This window comes from Sciurus carolinensis, chromosome 9, assembly GCF_902686445.1.
Source record: "Sciurus carolinensis chromosome 9, mSciCar1.2, whole genome shotgun sequence".
Taxonomy (NCBI): Eukaryota; Metazoa; Chordata; class Mammalia; order Rodentia; family Sciuridae; genus Sciurus; species Sciurus carolinensis.
The window spans coordinates 123,498,963-123,520,090 of NC_062221.1; the positions used below are offsets into that span (position 1 = coordinate 123,498,963).

Sequence of the window (21,128 nt, forward strand, 5' to 3'; positions counted from 1 at the left end):
CCTGCGCACTCCGGCGGTGGGCCCCGCCCACACAGCCAGCTTCTCCAGGTTCTCGGAATGGAACTGGCCCGCTAGTGAGAGCCTTTCTGACCAGAACAAGCTCCGAGTCCCGGAGCCCCTGCAGCGCAGCGTACTCCAGCAACGAACCAGCGGAGAGCCGCGATCCGCAAACAGCCTCTGGGATTAGGGCAGGGCAGCCAGAGACCTCTTCAGGCGGCTCTGCCCACTCCGGCTGCAGGCTCTCTTCACGGGGCGATCCAAGATGGCGGCCTAGAGGGAGACTGCACCCCCAGTCGCTCCAGAACCCTGGAGTTAAGAAGGGGAGGCATTGAGAGACTCGGACTGAAATAGAGCCACGGGTGAGTCTGCCCACTGGGTAAAGCTCGGTCCGGGTGGCAGGCCCAGATAGAGGTGGCTTATTGGAGCCGGGCAGGGCAGCTAGAGTCTTCCCAAGGTAGCCTTCCACACTCCGGCAGTGGGCTCCTCCCACACGGCCAGCTGCACGGTGCAGGCCCACAGTGAGAGCATTTCCGCACAGAGCCAGTTCCAAACCGTGGAACCAGTAGGGGGCTAGGGGCAGTTTTCTTCGGATGAGCTGCTTTATCAGATTCCTCCAAGACATCAGGCTACTGAAGGCTGGGAGGTGATACACTGGAAATCTACCGGAACACTATAAGCCAGTAGCGGAAAACTGCAATATCTCAGGGTCCCACTGACAACTGACCAATATGAGAAAACAAGGGAAGAAAATGTCCCAAACAAACCTAGATACTACATCAATAAAACCCAATGACAGCACAGCAGAAGAAATGTCAGAAAGGGAGTTCAGAATGTACGTAATTAAAACGATCAGAGAAGCTAATGAGGAGATGAAAGAGCAAATGCAGGCATTGAAGGAGGAGATGAAAGAGCAAATGCAGGCATTAAATGATCGCACCAATCAACAGTTAAAAGAGCAAATACGGGAAGCAAGAGATCATTTCAATAAAGAGTTAGAGATACTGAAAAAAAAACAAACTGAAATACTTGAAATGAAGGAAACAATAAACCAAGTTAAAAACTCCATAGAAAGCATAACCAATAGGATAGAACACCTGGAAGACAGAACCTCAGACATTGAAGACAAATTATTTAATCTTGAAAGCAAATTTGGCCAAACAGAAAAGATGGTAAGAAATCATGAACAGAATCTACAAGAATTATGGGATATCATGAAAAGGCCAAATTTAAGAATTATTGGGATTGAGGAAGGCTTAGAGAAACAAACCAAAGGAATGAACAATCTATTCAATGAAATAATAACAGAAAATTTCCCAAATCTGAAGAATGAAATGGAAAACCAAGTACAAGAGGCTTATAGAACTCCAAACATACAAAATTACAACAGACCCACACCAAGGCACATTATTATGAAAATACCTAACATACAAAATAAAGACAGAATTTTAAAGGCCGCGAGAGAAAAGAATCAAATTACATTCAGAGGGAAGCCAATAAGAATATCAGCAGATTTTTCAATCCAGACCCTAAAAGCTAGAAGGGCCTGGAACAACATATACCAAGCCCTGAAAGAAAACGGATGCCAACCAAGAATCTTATACCAGCAAAACTTACCTTCAAATTTGACGATGAAATAAGATCCTTCCATGATAAACAAAAGCTAAAGGAATTTACAAAAAGAAAGCCAGCATTACAGAACATTCTCAGCAAAATATTCCATGAGGAAGAGATGAAAAACAACAATGTAAATCAGCAACAGGAGGCGCTAGCCTAAAGGAATAGCCAAATAAAGGAGAAACCAAATCATGTCAAAAAAAAATATGAGTCAATTGACTGGGAATACAAATCATATCACAATAATAACCCTGAATGTTAATGGCCTGAATTCATCAATCAAAAGACACAGACTGGCAGATTGGATTAAAAAGAAAAATCCAACAATATGCTGCCTGCAAGAGACTCACCTCATAGAAAGAGACACCCATAGACTAAAGGTGAAAGGATGGGGAAAAACATACCATGCACACGGACACAGCAAAAAAGCTGGAGTATCCATCCTCATCTCAGATAATGTGGACTTCAAAACTAGTCAGAAGGGATAAAGAAGGACATTACATGCTGCTTAAGGGAAGCATAAATCAGCAAGACATAACAATCATAAATATCTATGCCCCGAACATTGGCCATCCACGTACGTCAAACAAATCCTTCTCAATTACAGAATTCAAATAGACCACAACACAATAATACTAGGCGATTTTAACACACCTCTCTCACCACTGGATAGATCGTCCAAACAAAAATTGAATAAAGAAACTATAGATCTCAACAACACAATCAGCAATTTAGACTTAACGGACATATTTGAATATACCATCCAACAAAGAACGAATACACTTTCTTCTCAGCAGCACATGGATCCTTCTCTAAAATAGACCATATTTTATGCCACAAAGCTACTGTTAGCAAATACAAGAAGATAGAGATACTACCTTGTACTCTATCAGATCATAATGGATTGAAATTAGAAATAAATGACAGAATAAAAAACAGAAACTTCTCCAATACCTGGAGACTAAATAATACACTATTATATGATGAATGGATAACAGAAGACATCAGGAGGGAAATAAAAAATTCTTAGAAGTAAACGAGAACAAAGACACATCATATCAAAATCTCTGGGACACTATGAAAGCAGTACTTAGAGGAAGATTTATTTCATGGGGTGCATTCAAAAAAAGAAGTAGAAATCAACAAATAAACGACTTAACACTACAGCTCAAAGCACTAGAAAAAGAAGAGCAGACCAATACCAAAAGTAGTAGAAGACAGGAAATAGTTAAAATCAGAGCCGAAATCAACGAAATCGAAACAAAAGAAACAATTGGAAAAATTAACAAAATAATAGTTGGTTCTTTGAAAAAATAAATAAAATTGATAAACCCTTAGCCACACTAACAAAGAGAAAGAGGGAGAAAACTCAAATTACTAAAATTCGGAATGAACAAGGAAACATCACAACAGACACGAGTGAAATACAAAACATAATTAGAAGCTATTTCGAAAATGTATACTCCAACAAAACAGAAAACCTCGAAGACATCAACAAATTTCTAGAGACATATGAACTACCTAAACTGAACGAGGAGGACATACACAACTTAAATAAACCAATTTCAAGCAATGAAATAGAAGAGGTCATCAAAAGCCTACCAACAAAGAAAAGTCCGGGACCAGATGGGTTCTCAGCCGAGTTCTACAAAACCTTTAAAGAAGAGCTCATTCCAATACTTCTCAAACTATTCCATGAAATAGAAGAGGAGGGAACCCTACCAAACTCGTTCTATGAAGCCAATATCACCCTGATACCTAAACCAGACAGAGACACATCGAGGAAAGAAAATTTCAGACCAATATCCTTAATGAATATCGATGCAAAAATTCTCAACAAAATTTTAGCAAATCGCATACAAATATATATTAAAAAGATAGTGCACCACGATCAAGTGGGTTTTATCCCAGGGATGCAAGGTTGGTTCAACATTCGGAAATCAATAAATGTCATTCACCATATCAACAGACTTCAAGTTAAGAATCACATGATTATTTCAATAGATGCAGAAAAAGCATTTGATAAAATACAGCATCCCTTCATGCTCAAAACACTTGAAAAAATTGGGGTAGTGGGAACATTCCTAAACATTATAAAGGCAATCTACGCTAAGCCCATGGCTAATATCATTCTAAATGGTGAAAAACTGAAAGCGTTCCCCCTAAAAACTGGAACAAGGCAGGGATGCCCTCTTTCACCGCTTCTATTCAACATCGTCCTTGAGACTCTAGCCAGAGCAATCAGACAAACCAAAGAAATTAAAGGGATACGAATAGGAAAAGAAGAACTCAAACTATCCCTGTTCGCTGATGACATGATTATATATTTAGAGGAACCTGGAAATTCCACCAGAAAACTTTTAGAACTCATAAGTGAATTCAGTAAAGTAGCAGGTTACAAGATCAATGCTCATAAATCCAATGCATTTTTATACATAAGTGATGAATCTTCAGAAAGAGAAATTAGGAAAACTACCCCATTCACAATAGCATCGAAAAAAATAAAATACTTGGGAATCAATCTCACAAAAGAGGTGAAAGACCTCTACAATGAGAACTACAGAACACTAAAGAAAGAAATTCAAGAAAACCTTAGAAGATGGAAAGATCTCCCATGTTCCTGGATAGGCAGAATTAATATCATCAAAATGGCTATACTACCTAAAGTGCTATACAGATTCAGTGCAATTCCAATTAAAATCCCAATGATGTACCTTGCAGAAATAGAGCAAGCAATTATGAAATTCATCTGGAAGAATAAAAAACCTAGAATAGCTAAAGCAATCCTCAGTAGCAAGAGCGAAGCAGGGGGTATTGCAATACCAGATCTTCAACTCTACTACAAAGCAATAGTAACAAAAACGGCATGGTATTGGTACCAAAATAGACAGGTAGATCAATGGCACAGAATAGAGGACATGGACACAAACCCAAATAAATACAATTTTCTCAGACTAGACAAAGGTTCCAACAATATGCAATGGAGAAAAGATAGCCTCTTCAACAAATGGTGCTGGGAAAACTGGAAAACCATATGCAACAGAATGAAATTAAACCCCTATCTCTCACCCTACACAAAACTCAACTCAAAATGGATCAAGGACCTCGGAATCAGACCAGAGACCCTGCATCTTATAGAAGAAAAAGTAGGTCCAAATCTTCAACTTGTTGGCTCAGGATCAGATTTCCTTAACAGTACACCCATAGCACAAGAAATAAAAGCAAGAATCAACAACTGGGATAGATTCAAACTTAAAAGCTTTCTCTCAGCAAAGGAAACTATCAGAAATGTGAAGAGAGAGCCTACAGAGTGGGAGAATATCTTTGCCAACCATACCTCAGATAGAGCGCTAATTTCCAGAATCTATAAAGAACTCAAAAAACTCTACACCAAGAATACAAATAATCCAATCAACAAATGGGCTAAGGAAATGAACAGACACTTCACAGAAGAAGATGTACAAGTAATCAACAGATATAGGAAAAAATGTTCAACATCCCTAGTAATAAGGGAAATGCAAATCAAAACTACCCTAAGATTTCATCTCACCCCAATTAGAATGGCGATTATCAAGAATACAAGCAACAATAGGTGTTGGCGAGGATGTGGGGAAAAAGGAACACTCATACATTGCTGGTGGGGTTGCAAATTAGTGCAGCCACTCTGGAAAGCAGTGTGGAGATTCCTCAGAAAGCTTGGAATGGAAACACCATTTGACCCAGCTATCCCACTCCTTGGCCTATACCCAAAGGACTTAAAATCAGCATACTACAGAGATACAGCCACATCAATGTTCATTGCTGCTCAATTCACCATAGCCAGATTGTGGAACCAACCTAGATGCCCTTCAGTTGATGAATGGATAAAGAAACTGTGGCATATTTATACAATGGAATATTACTCCGCAATGAAGAATGATAAAATTATGGCATTTGTAGGCAAATGGTCGAAATTGGAGAATATCATGCTAAGTGAGATAAGCCAATCTCAAAAAACTAAAGGTCGAATGATCTCGCTGATAAGTGGATGAGGACATATAATGGGGGGTGGGAGGGGCTAGCATTAGGTTTAGGGTTAGGTTTAGAGTTAGGCTAAGGACAGCGGCAAGAATGAAGGAAAGAAGGACTGTGTAGAGGGAAAAGAGGGGTGGGAGGGGTGGGGGGAGGGGAAAAATAAAATAAACATCATTACTCTATGTAAATGTAAAAAAATAAATAAATAAATAAATAAATAAATAAATAAATAAATAAGGTATTGTTTGGCCAAATTATAGAAATCACACTGTCTTTGAAATTAGTTTTTTTAATAATAATAGAAATTCAACCAGCCTAAGAGAGGTTAATGTTTTAAGCATATTTTTCTTCTATCCATTAGTTAGAAAATCCAATTAGTAGGAGTTTGTAAAAAGATCTTTTCTATATTTGTAAATAGCCTTTATGATAGAAACTTAGAATTTAAATAAAAATCTTTTAATAACCTTAGATGATTGTGTTAGATATATATAGCCAATTTAATTATATATAAAGCAAATTATATATAGCCAATTTAATTACATGTAAATTTTTGAAAATTATTTTGTACAAATTTTGCTTTAATTTATTCAACATGTTATAATCTTCTATTGTATTAGCTAAAAAAATATTTTTAGACATTTACATATCACACCTGATATTAAATGCTAGTAACTTGGCTCTCAATGAGAACATAGAGAATAAAGGAATTTTAGACATTCTTTATATTAACCAAATTACAAATATGTCTTATGTTTAAATGTATTTTAGTTAAGAGTATCTGATTTTTTCATATTTAGTACATGATGTTCCAATCAATGATCTTTTAGCATTCATCCATGTAAATCAACTAAATATCTCCTGTAATAAAAGTTTAATTTTATTTACCTCAAAAAAAAAATAGCACTTGCCTAGCATGCATAGTTTTGTGCTATGCCTTGGAATTGAGTTAGTTGAACAGGCTTCAAAGGCTTGAAACTATGCTTTTTAGCATAGTGGCAAAGGGGAGTTGTTTTAATTTTTTTAGTTGCAGATAGACACAATACCTTTATTTTATTATTTGTGTTTCTTTGTATGTGGTGCTGAGGATTGAACCCAGAGTCTCATACATGCTAGGCAAGCGCTCTACCACTGAGCCACAACCCCAGTCCAAAGGGGAGTTTTTTGAGCCCTTTCATTGTAATGATGAAGTCTGTCCATCCATGTGCTGTGAATTTACACATGATTTATTTCACTTCCAGATGATCTCAACATAAGTGGCATCATAGCAGCTGTAGTAGTTGTGACCTTAGTGATTTCTGTGTGTGGCCTTGGTGTGTGCTATGCTCAGAGAAAAGGATACTTTTCAAGTAAGTGAATTTCACTCTTTGATACACAATTTCCTTTGGATATAGTCTTCTTATGAGATGCTATTTCTCCTAAAAAGTCCTAACAAGCTCTGGGGAATATTTTTCATTGATTTTCTGCTATAGAAGATGCTCAAGGTAATATGCAAGTGGGTTATGAAGCATCTGGGCAACCACAGAGAAAAAAGAAGCTGCCTCATTGCAAAATTCTAAGCAACAGGGCAGGGGTTGTGACTCAGTGGTAGAGCGCTTGCCTAGCATGAGTGAGGTACTGGGTTCAATCCTCAACACCACATAAAATAAATGAATAAAATAAAGATATTGTGTCCATCTATAACTAAAAAAATTTTTTTAAATATATTTAAAAAATTCTAAGCAACACCATAGCATGTGTGAGTGGCATCCTTAGAGTGGCATAGTATAGAGACAGATATTCAACATGGACTGTGGTATATTTATGTACATGAAAGATCCTCTTATTTTAAATTAGGAATTGAATATTCAAATTTTATAAGCCATTTGATGGAAACAAACAAGAGAAGTGTTTTATCGGTGTTAAACAATGAAATGTTGAATGTCAAATTTAGCTTAACTGTAGAAGAGCATTGTTCGATCAAAACTAGAAACCTACACTATTGGAGATGCTTTCGAGCAAGGTTTTAGTTCTTCAAGTTAAACCTCTTGACAATAGAACAGGTTTGATTTAATGGGTGAGATTTAAAAATAATGTTTTATTCTCTTAATATATTTCTTTATTTCCAGTCTTTAAATTATCTCAAAGCTGTAGAACTCCATCACGTCCTTTGGCAATAGTGTATAAGTTGAATTTTTAAATGGAATAATAAATAAATTTATAGCATGAATAAATTTTAGACCCACTGTTTTATAAAGAGCATTAATTTTAGAATATGGGTTTTAAAATAATTTGTACCAAAATAAAACTTAAATTTGAGGAGTTTTAAATAATATTTATAAATAGATATTGAATGTAATAAAGTGTTTCCATAAACATGGATTCAAGAACATTCCCCATAAATAAGAACAACTGTATTATTCTTGTGTGTAAGTGCTTCAGTTTAAATTCAGTATAATGTAATTTTATGAATGGAATCTAGCTGTGTCCCCCTGCTGGTCACCTGTGAAAGTACTGCATTAAGATTACTCGTTCAAAATTCTTGTAGTCTGTATTTATATGTCTAATGAATATCTGTATGAGTATTTTTAATGAGTTGGCAAACAATTTTTTTCTTAAAATACTGAATTAAAGAGTCATTTTTTATATTAAGGGTTATTAGCTAATAATGTTATTCACATTTTTCTTTGGGAGAAAACCCACCCAAAATAATCATATTCTTTAACTTGTGTTTAGGATGGAAATTGGCAAATTTTGACCCAGGGCCAAATCTGACTCCCCACCTGATTTTCTGAGGTCCCCAAACTTTTAAAGAAGAAAATTTGCAATTACTTACTGATAGGAAACACTAACTTTGAATCCTAATTAAGAGAAATATTGTCCCCCACAACAAATTCCATTCTTCTAACTAGTAGACTTGTACTATAAGACCTTATTATTATACTTTAAATTTTATCTATAAAAATTTTGGAAATTCGTTTCCTTTCTTATAAGTACCTAAATAGTATCCTTACTTTTGCCTTTGGGAAAACAGAGCCTAAAATATTTGCTGTGTGACCCTTTGTAGAAAGTTTGCCAACCCTTGATTTAGAAGGTACAAATGTCAGCAAGTGAGAATTGAGATTAAAAAGGTATTAATAAGCAAACTCGTCTTTAAATAAATCTGTCATCCCATATGAATTCTTGCATTAATGATTTATATACTTATTCTTTTTGTAGAAGAAACTTCCTTCCAGTAAGTATACTTTCTTCAAATGCATGCCTTTCCCTATATCCACTAATATTCTGTTATATATCTGTTTACAATCAAGAATGGGATATTGGGTTATTTCCGTAGGTTTATTTCTAGGGAGTTATTCAAATACATCAAGAATATATTCTGCCTCATGCCTCATGCCTATTTGTAAATGATGAGTGATTACCAAGAGAAGAATCATGGGCATTAATTTGACTTCATAAGCATTCCCTTAGTACTACTTTAAAATATATATGCATTTACCACATTTTGCTAAATCGAAATTTTTCAAATAAAATTTTACTTGTTCATTTTTTACATTTAATTGTATATTTGGCAACAGTGTTCTAAGGATTGGCAAAACAGCAGTACACAAAAATGTCCACAAAATACTGTTTAATGGAGTTTACATACTAGTAGAGAAAGGCAGAAAAGTCAACAAATATGTGTATTATACAGTATGTCAGATTGTGTTAAGCACTATGGAGAAAAAATAAAGCAAGTAAGAGGATAGGGAGTGCACAGGGTAGGAATGAAAATTATCAATTTAAATAGGATAGTCAGGAAGGGCTTCACTGATAAGGTGATGTCTGAGAAAGACCTGAGGAGGTGAGAGAGCAAGTTATGCAACACTCTTCCATGAGAAGAGTGTTCATATGGAGGGCAGGAAACAAAGAGCTCAACTGAGCTAGCTTTTCATTACTATAACAAATACCTAGCACAATCAGGTTAAAGACAGAGAATGTTTATTTTGGCTCCCAGTTTTGGAGATTTCAGTCTATGAACAGTTGACCTGATCGCTTTTAGGTTGGGGTGAGATAGCATGTTGAGGCAGAGGCATGAGGTTGGACAAGTCTGTCGACTTCATAATGGCTAGGAAGCAAAAGAAAGAGGAGGAAGAGGGGAGAAAGTCCCCAATATCTCCTTTAAGAGCATGCAACTAACTGTATCCCACTGGGCCCCACCTCCTAAAGGTTCTACCTCTTCCGAAGAGCATTACATGCTAGCAGCCAAGCTTTCAATATATGGAGAACATTCAAGATCCAAACTGTGGTAGAGCTCAAGACCAAGCATGCCTAGAATGTGCAAGGGATGTCAAGGAGACCAGTGTGATTCGAACAGCATATGGGAAACAGAGCGAAGGAAATGAGTACACAGAATAGGTCAGATTGTATAGTGACCCTTCCAGGAAGTTTTGAGCAATTAAGTTCTGGTACACAGTTAAGATAGGAAATCACTGGAGGGCTATGAGTGGAAAAGTAGCATGATCTTACTTAATTCTTCAAAGTTCACATTGGCTGTTCTGTTTAGAATTAACTATGAGGTAACAAGGGGTGAAAATGTATAGACGAGTTAAGAAGCTACTACAGTACTCAAGGCAAAAGAAAATGGCAGCAGGATTGCAGGAGGGAAGAGAAAGAAAGGGAACTTACTGGGGAATGAGATTGATCAAATTATGTTATTTGCATCTATAGTTATGGCATAATGAATCTACTATTATGCATAATAATATGCCAATTAAAAAAAAAGAAGAAAGAGAATGGCAGTTGGTACCAAAGCAGCAATGTTGGAGATGTTGAAAGTGATAGGATTCTGGATATATTTTTAACTATTTGCTGATCTGTTGAATATGGGCTGAGAGAAAAAGAAAGCAATGGAAGGTACCTTCAAGGTTATGAGAAGGATAGTTTCCATTTATGGAAATTTGGAAGATTTTAGGAGGAGTGGCCTTGGAAGTGGTGGTGGGGTAGGTGAAGAGGTCTGGAGTATTTGGAATTTTAATCCTCAGTAAGCTTATTAGACTTCCAAGTATAGCTAATCAGTAAGTAGCTGAATATTCAACTTTGGAGTTTGGGAAAATAGCTTAACTGGAGATAGAAATGTAGGACTCATTGGTATATGAGATATGAATGAGATCAACAAAGTCCTGGTTTATGTGTGCTTGATGTGTGACTGTCCTTCCTGTACATATGGACATGGCAGTCCGTACTGTGAGTCTAAGGGCTCTCTCCTCTATTCCCAGCTGCCATGGTTTCAGATACACTGTCATCTACATCTTTTGAAGACTTAGCTACCATTGATTTCCTGTTCCCAGATGCCTGGCCCCATCCCTCATAATATCCCAGTACAAATCCAGGGTGAAATCCAAGTTATCATGACTAGGAGTAGCAAAGGAGGTGAGTTCAGAAGAGCGGGGCAGCCTGAATGTGTAGCCATCATTCCACCCCATCCCACTGCTGACCCCCAGGCAGTTCTGAGGACTTCCACTTTTATTGAGAAAGATGAAAATAACTGGAGGGTTTTGAACAGAGAGATTTCACATTACACAAGCGGCAAAGGAGCTTTATACTTCCTTGAATTAATGTCGTACAAAACCAGGTGGCATTCTGGAAAGAAATATCTTTATTCCTTGACACCTTTCCTCCTATTTGTTAAACTACATCTTTCAAAATTTATTGAACTTTTAATGGAATCCCAGTCCCCATGTAAAACTTTCTATGGATAAAAGTGAATTTTGAGATTACAATAATTAAGCTTTCAAAATGCTTAATGTTAATGTTAAGGTACATAGTAATGGACTGGGGATATAGCTTGGTTCGTAGAAATCCTGCTTTGCATGCCCAAGACCCTGGGTTCAATCCTCAGCACCAAAAAAATTACCCAGTAATAATTGCACAAAACTCTTTAGTCTCTAAACCATATATTTAGATGCACAGAACTTCACACACATGAGTACTTTGTTGCATGGATTTCTCTGTGAATGTTGTTGGTAAATACAAGAAATTCAATTATAGTTATTGGCTAAGATAAATATTCATCTTTCTGCTGGTAAAATGAATGGAGGTAATGTTAACTAAATGAGAATAGTGTTTCAGAATGGGAGGTGATAATGCAATAAATACTCTCTTTTATTTTCCACAAACAGGAAGGGTAGTTCTTCATCTAAAGCCCCTACAATGAGTGAAAATGTGAGTATTTTAAAAGCGTTTTTACAGGATATATAAATAGGTAAGGGAAATGAAGCAGTTGTGTGGAAGTTGTGAATCTTCACTTTTAATGCATTTTGTATTAGTATCTACTACTGGCATCTAGAAGGATCTAAGTGAACATTAGTTTCTTTCCCCCACTGGGAAGAAAAGTTTTGTGGAGTAAGCACAGTAAGTGATCTTTATTATATCATTCTTTTCTCTCATGGTGTCTTCTATTATCAGTCTGCCTCCTTAATATCAATGAAATTATGGCATTTGTAGGTAAATGGATAGAACTAGAAAATATTATGCTAAGTGAAATAAGCCAATCCAAAAAAAAAACCAATGGCCCAATGTTTTCTGATAAGTGGATGCTGATTCATAGAGGGTTGTGGGTAGGGAAGAATGAAACAACTTTGGATTGTGCAGGGAGGAGTGAGGTGAGCTGGGTGCGGTGGGGATGGGAAGGGTGGTAGAATGAGGCAGACATTATGACCTTGTACACATGTGTGATTACACTACTGGTGTGACTCAGAACCATGTACAGCTAGAGGAATGAGAAGTTGTGCTCCATTTGTGTACAATGTGTGAAAATATCTTCTACTGTCATGTATAACCAATTAGAACAAATTTTAAAAAAATTTTTAAAAGATCACTAGGCCTACAGTTTTCTGCTCTATTTGACAGATGAAGAGGTTAAGATTTAAGTTCTTGCAGGATGATAGTGGGGGAGCTGGAACCAGGTTCCTTGCTTCCTAGCTCTTTGAATAGATCACTACCAGCAGATCTATGGTTCTAGAATATGCCTTTGGTTATTCAAAGGCACTTGGAAAATTTAAGGATATGAAATATCCTCTGCTAGGGCTAAAAGGATTTAAGAAGTCCTAGAAAGGCAATAAAGATCTAACTCTGATGGTTTAGAAAACATCATTGCTTACATTTTGTAGTACTTTAAGCAAACATTGAACTTTCTGGGTTGTTTTTTTCAGGAATATAGTGAGGGAAGGGGAGTTTATAATGTTTTTAAGTTCTTAACTACTGTTTGAAAACCAGAAGGTTCCCAGAATTCCTTAGTACTGCAGAGCAGAGATTATTAGATTTCCTTTCAGTAAAGCTTGGGGTGGGGAATGGACATTAGTATTTTAAATACTGTGACTCTAATGGGCACTAATATTTAACACTCATTTATTGCTCCATAAACATTTCGCAAATTTTGTATAAAAATTTGATTTTTTTAACTCATTTACTCCAGAATCTATCACAGAAATCCCTATGTAGTTTACGACACTGAAAGCCTACTGTTCTTTAGTTAGGGGACAAGCAATGTGCAACTTCATACTCATTCCTATAATTTATGGAACAAAATAATCCCATCCCATCAAACTGAGAGGCATATTGTTATCTAAATTGAAAGAAAAGACTGTTTCTTTTTCCTTTTCTTTCTCTTGGTGGCCATCATCATCTCAGAACTGGTCCCCTTCAATTCTACTTTATACTCAGCTGGGTTTTCAACCTGACAGCTTTGAGCCTCATTACTCTGTGTTGTGGCAGGCTGTCCTGTGCACTGGAGGATGTGTAGCAGCTCAGGCCTCTGTCCAGCTAGATGCCAGTAGCATATCCCTAATTGACGATATTTCTCTTGCTCTAACTTCCAGTCCTGCTTCCTTACTTTCTAGACATAGTTTCAAATACTTTGTCTTCTAGTATTTACTTACTTAAATTCCCATAAATCAGATTTAATTAAATACATGCTGGTTTGTATCTCTATGATTCTTATAGTGGATGTAGTTTGATATTTATAAGACTTCTATGTACTTCCTTAAATGTGTATTAGTACATTATATTTAACCTTGATTTGTTTTCTTTTTTTCCCTAGGATTTCAAGCACACAAAATCCTTCATAATTTAAAAGAATTCAACTTTTGAGATACACCAAAACCACAGTTGTTACACAGTTATTAAAGTATTATAAAACTCTGCTTTGTCTTAATTTGCAAAGGGGTACATGACAAAATGAAATTGATATTTCATTATGTTTTTTTATGACTTGACTCACCTGAAATTGTTATTTTAAGCAAACGGTTTTGTCACCTGAAATATGATCTGGCTTCTTCTGTCTGGACTAAAGAACAGGAGTCAAATTACCTTGAAATATTCTGTGATTTGTAAAATGTTAACTAATGTCCTAACTTCTAGAGAAAGTTACTACATCATAATGATTGTGAAGTTAATCCACAGACCATGCAAATATAAACCTGTGTGCAAAAGTGTTATTTAGGGGGTTCAGAAAATACTCTGACAGATGCAAAAGGAATCTCTGGTCTCATTTCCACCAGAATCTTCTTTATAACATAATCCTTATTCAATTGCTCATTTATCACTAATGTATCCACGAAACGGAGGCAGTGAGGTTGGGTCTTATACTCAAGGATTTGCACTTTGTATTTACTATCATTTCTGAGAACCAAAAGTAACATAAAGAGAAACAGTTAATGACCAGAGCTCACAGGTGTGCACGGACTCACCTGGTGTATGTTACTTATAATCTTGAGAGGTAAATACAAATCCAAGAGGCTTATTTCACCCCCGCTGCTGCTCGCTGTTCTTTCTTTTCTCTAAGACTCCTTTGAAGAGACTCCATGACTTTGACATCAGGGCTCAACAATGGAGCTTTCACAGCTTTGCAGATACCTTTTGCTGCATGAGTAGTAGCTTCAAATCTCTATCCCTAAAAATCATGCAGTGAAATTCTGAGCAGGGCGAATCCTTTGCTGTTAAAGCCAGAGGGCTGTCAATCCTTATGGCAAAGCAGTGGCAAGGAAAGACGTGGTTGTCTGGTAAATAAAATACGAGTAAACTAACTTACTGCCACTCCCTGCCTCTGGCACCCTGCTTGAGCCATAGAAGGCACTTGAGAAATGATGATTGAAATAAAAAATGGGTCTAACCATCTGTTTTCTGAATTGATTAACCACAAAAACCTCCAGCTAGTATTAGAATATGAAAACTCCAACAGTTCACTCAATAGGAAGAGTATTAAACTGTGTTTAAAAAGTGTAGCTTTTAGAACTGCTTTTGATTATTTAATTGGTATTAAAAACAAAATATGGCTAGAGTATGTCCTGTTATCCCAGGAAAATCTAGATGAAAAGTTGATTCATGACCTTTGACAGCTTTGGCCACCATTAAGTCGTTTTCAGAGGAATCCACTCTTTCCACCCAGTAGCAAAGCAGAGTCCCAGTTTTCACTGAACAAATGATTAAGCACTCACTGAATGTCTGATGTGGACCTGGACACCAGGTCACTGGGAAGATGCCTTTATCAGCCTGCTTCCTTTGACTTGTCTGTGGCATTTGACGCTTTTCACTAGAGTCCTTTCTGGTTTCTATAACATGTTCTGCCCCAAAGGTCAACTTAGCACTGTTAGTCACTAGTAAACTTTCTATAAAGGGCAAGATAGTAGATATTTTAAACCATATGGTTCCTGCTACAACTACTAGACTCTGCCACTGTCACCCAAAAGCAGCCAAAAAAAGGAGCATGTCTGTATCCCAGTAGAAATGCAGCAAGCACAGACAGGATTTGGCCTACAAGCATAGTTTCCCAACTCCTGGTGGCAAATGATAGAAAACACCTATCTATAAACTGATTCTTACAAATCTGGCTAAATGCTGCCCATGCTTTAACAAGAAGTTTTGCTTTGATTTGAGGAACGCTTTCCTTTTGCACTGCTGGGAGTCAAGGGGATAGATGACTCAAAGATGCCGCATCAGGCACACATACCATCACATAAGATCAGCTGCTTTAATTTAAACAACACCAATCCATATTTTGAGAGGAAACTTGAGTGCCTTAACTTTGCTAATAGAGGAAAAGCTTCTTTTTAAGATATCAAAGGCCAGACAATTCACTTTATGCAGTGTAAACATCTGTCTTTGTGCCAAATATATCTTGTACAGTATATTATTGTATATATAGCCAAGTCAAAATCATCATGTAAAGAATGGTTTCTTCTACACATAGGATATAGTGTGAGAACTAATTTTCTAATTATTAAAAGACGTCTGTGGGTCACTGGTGTCTGGGCTGTTTTCGTGTGTGTGTGTGTGTGTGTGTGTGTGTGTGTGTGTGTGTTACTGTGACTTGTTATTGTTTTATGAACTTGAACATGAACCACTGGTAAAACTCCACTGTAATTCTTAGAACATTTTATTTTCCTGCAGTGAGATTGTGTTGCATAAAGATTAGGGTTCTAGAATCATTAATAACAATTTGTGTTTTGTTTTAAAACTGTTGCTGTTGTAAGTAGATTCACTTTATTTTTAGTTGGGGGTTGAACCTAACTAAATCTAGAAAGATGGGCTGTTTTCCATACAGCTTTGCAAAGAACTTCCTTCACAGCCCACAGCTGGCTTTGTTTGATTAAAATCTTTATTAATAAAAAAAAAAAAAACTGAACTTCTTAAACTTTTTAGCTCCAGTTAACAATGTAGGGGAAGAGTCACCCACCTATTGTTGTTTAGTAAAACCCAGGAAACTACACCCTCTCACCATCTGTAGCTGCAAGGCTAGCTCTTTATCTGCTTAAGATTAGAATCTCTTCATCTCTCAGCTTGGTTGCCTGCCAACATCTCATATGTTGGGAGGGGGGTTCTGAAAATAAGGAAAAACTATTTAACACTTCATATGTCAGAGGTGGGGGTGGATGGGGTGAGGGTGTATAAAGTTCCATTCCTCTCAAAGATGGTATAATGTGGGCAATGTCATCATTTTACAGATCAGGAAACCAACTCAGAGTTGGTATCTTGCCAAGTTCAGAGTTGGTGAGGGGTCAGTGTTTGTGGACCCGGTCTATCCAATCCAGGGTGATTCATATGCCATCCCCCTCCCCACCACCCTCCTCAGAATTCCTTTCATTTAAATTCTCCTGGTTTTCTGTCACACTTTCCCTTCAACCTCCTTAATCTCTGGCCTCACAATTTATAATGCCTTTCTGTCTTCCCTTTCTCCTGTACTAGTCTAAATGTAGTGGCAGGACATTGCAAGCTCATCTCCTCTCCCCTCATCCTCCAGATACTCAAATCTATAATCTTACTTTTTTAAATACTAAAGCTAACCATGAAGAATGCATTTAAATTCTATTACTACCATCATTCTATCTTTAAAATCTCTCCATGTAAACCTCCCATTTAATCACCAATTCCATCATTCATTGGCTTGATTCTGTCACTAGCTAAATCCATTTATTTCAGGTTTTTGTTACTATCTCTCCTTTTGATTTCTGGGTCCTTCTTCTCTCAAATAACTTTTTAGTTACATTTTAATTTATCCAATTTTTAAAGGTTCCTTTTCCCTGTATCCCTTCCTCCACCCCATCTGTCTGTTTGCCTGTTTACTGTACTGGACAATTTCAACTCCCTTCTCCTTTTTTTCCCTTCCCCTGGCTAAAAGCCTTCACTCTTTATTATTACCAAGGTCTAAATTCCTGGGCCTGGAATTAAAGGCTCCCCCTGCCACACATACATATCATATTGTCACAACCTGCCCATTCAGCCATGTGTTCCACTATCCTCTTCAGTTTCCTTATGCATCCTTCAAATTCAGCTCTGGTCATTTTGTTAATAATCACCCCTTCCCATACATTTATTTATAATATTCCTTCCATATGGAATTGATTCTCCTAATAAGATTATAAATTCTTTCAAATTTTAAATTTTAATTTTTTATTTTGTCTCTTGTTCTACAAGTTTTCAGAACACATTTGGTAGTAAAAACTGGTAAGGAGATTCAAGGTAAACGATAAACTTTCGTTTGTTGGTACTTTCTAATATTTATTTGATTTTTAATATTCGCCATAGTTTTATTTGACCAAATTTTGGGGAAAAAAGTGCAAATTAAGACACACTATAGTATAAAACGTCTCCATACTAAGAAATGTTATCAAAACAAGTGAAAAATGTATGTCAACAACAAAAATTTAAGACTGAAGGCAGACTATTTTAAATCTAAATTTTATCACCTGTTTTCTACTTAAAGTGTACTATTTATAAGGTTACTTAAAGGTATTATAAAAATTGGGCTAGGGACATAGCTCAACGTAGAACACTTGCCTAGCATGTATGAAGCCTTGTATTTCATTCCCAGAAACCCACCCCCCCAACAAACACACACACTGTAAACATTAAGCAGATTTCCTAAGATCTGTAGCTGAACTCCTAAAGTTCCTTTTCACTCCTTTTATTTTCTTCTTTTTAGTATTGGGTCTTGAAGCCAGAGACATTCTACCACTGAGCCATATTTTTAAATTTTGAAACATGGTCTTACCAAATTGCTGAGGCTGGCTCCAAACTTGTCCTCCTTTTGCTTCAGCTTCCCAAGTTGCTGGGCAAAAACACAGATGTGCATAATGACTGGCCTTAGCAGTACCATTTTTGAGACTTGTTGCCATAGTGGCCTTGAATTTGTCATCCTCCCATTTAGCCTCCAAGGTAGCCTGGGTCACAGGTATACCATAGTGCTGGGCCACTAACTTTTCATTCTTAAAATCACGTTACTATTGAATGATAGAAAGATTCAGCAAAAAACTTATTTTTCTCAACTTTAGGATAACATACAACATAGAGATGAGACATTTTATAAAGACAGATATGAACACTAACTGGGACTTTTTCTTTGGTCCAGAGGCTGAAGACAAATTTCCCACTTTCTCTTAGAAAATGAACACAATGGATATGAATACCATTTGCTGTTCATGAGGACAGTGCTACCCTGACGTAACTGCTCCAGGCCACTTCCCCTTTAATCCTTAACTCACTACACAGTACACATAAGCTGAAGTGTGTATGAATGGATTAAGAATGGGAAGGAGTGAGGGGAGAGGGGAGAGAGACAGAAATAGGAAGTGAGGCAGACAAAGAATGAATTGTCCAAATTGTTAGAATGAATTAAAAGGAGGGGTACTATACTACAACATGCCTCCAAGGAGAGAATTACTTATGCAACTTGAAGGTACCTGCCAAGGATACAGTAGCTATTTGAGCAAGGTGAGAGCTGGGACAAAAATGTCAAAAACTAGGGGAGGAGGATGTAGCACTTTTCCATGATTTCCTAGGCAAAGAAACTGTGAGTCTCATGAATCCAGTATGCAACACTGGATGCAGTTGGCCTTGAGCCTTCTTGCCAGTATTTCACCCAGAGCAAACAAACAAGAGACTGTGAACTTACCATTAGAATGGAAGCTGAGAAGAATATGGAAGAGATTACATTGAAGGTAATCTGTACAACCAAGGAGACCTCCTAGCCCATAAAGTGTCCCAAGAACTCATATATACACCTTACCACAGAACCAGCATTGGGAAACCTTCAACACCAGGGGCAGCAACAATCAGGAACAACAGCAGCCCAAAACAAATAAACAAACGCCCTAAACAGATTAAGTGAAAGTTGTCTAGAACAGACAATTTTGGTCATTGTTAAAGGTAGCAATAGATGAGGAACACAACATGCCCTTCCTAGTTCTCCCTGCTTTTCCTTATCTCAAATTCCCTCCTGGAACATCAGACTGGATTAGTTCCCATTCTAACACTTTCATTTTAACTTTATTACCTGTAAAGGCCCTATCTCCAAATATAGTCACATTCTGAGATACTGGGTATTAGGTTTAGCATAAAAATTATGAGGGAACACAATTTAATCCATAATATTAGGCAAGGTGGAAAACATCTTAAAAGGCCAGATACCTGGGAGAGTTTTTGTCATAAATATACAGGGTAGTTTCAAATGGTCTGCAAGATGAGTGCCTGGCAGGCTGAAGTGGTGAACAAAGGCTGGAGTTTGCAGAGCTGGGGCAGCTTAACTGGAAAGAAAATGGGCCCTAGGGGAGCCGAAACCTTGACCTACAGCACCACCACTGAGGCTCACCGGGAAGACAAGGAGCAACAGCCCAACTAAAATTTAGCTATAAGCACACAGCCCTATGTAGGGGATGGGAGTGGGGTGATTCACAAACAGAATGCTATTTCTATAATGAAAGACAGATTGGGATGTTCAAGAAAACTCCAAATTGCAAGACAAATAAAAAGTATATATGAGACAAATAGACATGAAATTATAAAAAGTAAAATTCAAGTAAAATGCATGAAGACAAGATGAAACAAAATAGGATATTAGTTCTCTACTTTGAATGGTATTTGCTTAATGACCCAAGGGGTAGCTTGGAAGCAACAGACAGGGAAAGTAGTCCTGTTTCCTGGGAGATTGGAGAAATTCCTTGAGCATTCCTCAAATAAATATATGTATACACACACACACACGTGTGCACATATATTCATATGCTTTGCCCGCCTCTGCTAGGGATCAAATCCAAGGTATCACACTTGCTAGGGAAGCATTCTACCACTGGGTTGCATCTCCAGTTCTCAATTACCTTTAAATAGTTGTCATTAGGCATCAGATGGTTTCAATGCCTATGATTATTCAAATAAAAGTAGTTAAACTGATCTGTCATTGCTTACCTGCACTTATAGAAAATCAGACTCTTCCTACTACTTTACCCTTCCTAATTCCTTCTCTACACGTTAACCATCCTTATACCATTAGGAAATATTTATAGATTTTCCATAAAAGATGTTCCTCAGTAGATTTGACCTCAGCTATGGTATGACATGATAAAAATCTATTTCCCTTTCAAGTGAGCTACAACTTATGTTTATTTCGTATTTTTAAAGAAAATATTTAAAGGTTTATATTGACATATTGGAGATATTATCAGATCAAAAACGTCATGATGGTTTTTCCTTTTTAAGATAAAAAAAAATTTCCTTGAGAGCTGTCTAGGGTTACTGAAATTTTGGCATTACCTCACTGCCACTGATGTAGGCTGTATCTGGTAGATCTTTCATTGCTTAGACAAAATAATACCATATAATCTTTTTATGCTGAGGGTCAAACCCAGGGCCTAGCACATGCTAGGCAGGGCTCTACCACTGAGCTATATCCCCAGCCCCTAAACTTTTAAAGTAAATTACTTTATGCAGCCTTTCTCCCCTCTGTCACCAACCTTTCCTTCTTCCATCTATAGGAGCGGTAACAAACTCTGATCTGCAAGCAAGTCTGGGTTTTGAGTTGACAGAAGTTAAAGCACAATAGATGGTCCTACTTAAATCTAAAATTACTCTTCAGTTTCCTGAAAAATCTACGACAAATTATTTATAAACCATTTGTGCACATTCTAGGAAAGGGTGTAACATTCCCTTAGGGAACAGTGGCTCACTACAGGCAGTCTGCACTACTAAAGAGACTCCTCTGCACTCTGAAAACA

At 37.1% G+C, this 21,128-nt stretch overlaps 1 protein-coding gene across 3 annotated transcripts in view; it reads left to right on the plus strand.

The window, feature by feature from the left end:
- The window catches only part of Jam2 (junctional adhesion molecule 2), a 69,242-nt gene extending 53,000 nt beyond the window's left edge, over window positions 1–16,242 (plus strand). Inside the window, exons 7-10 of one of the 3 annotated variants that reach the window (XR_007110224.1) lie at window positions 6,867–6,974; window positions 10,863–11,016; window positions 11,766–11,808; window positions 13,685–16,242. Coding sequence is in view for 2 of the 3 variants with exons in the window: in XM_047564547.1 (XP_047420503.1) it covers window positions 6,867–6,974; window positions 8,824–8,839; window positions 11,766–11,808; window positions 13,685–13,717 (200 nt within the window). In the remaining variant the exon portion in view is untranslated. Of the gene's footprint in view, window positions 1–6,866; window positions 6,975–8,823; window positions 8,840–10,862; window positions 11,017–11,765; window positions 11,809–13,684 lie in introns of all 3 variants that reach the window. The other 2 variants (XM_047564547.1, XM_047564548.1) reach the window with 2 other exon arrangements.
- Window positions 16,243–21,128: the final 4,886 nt, after the last annotated feature.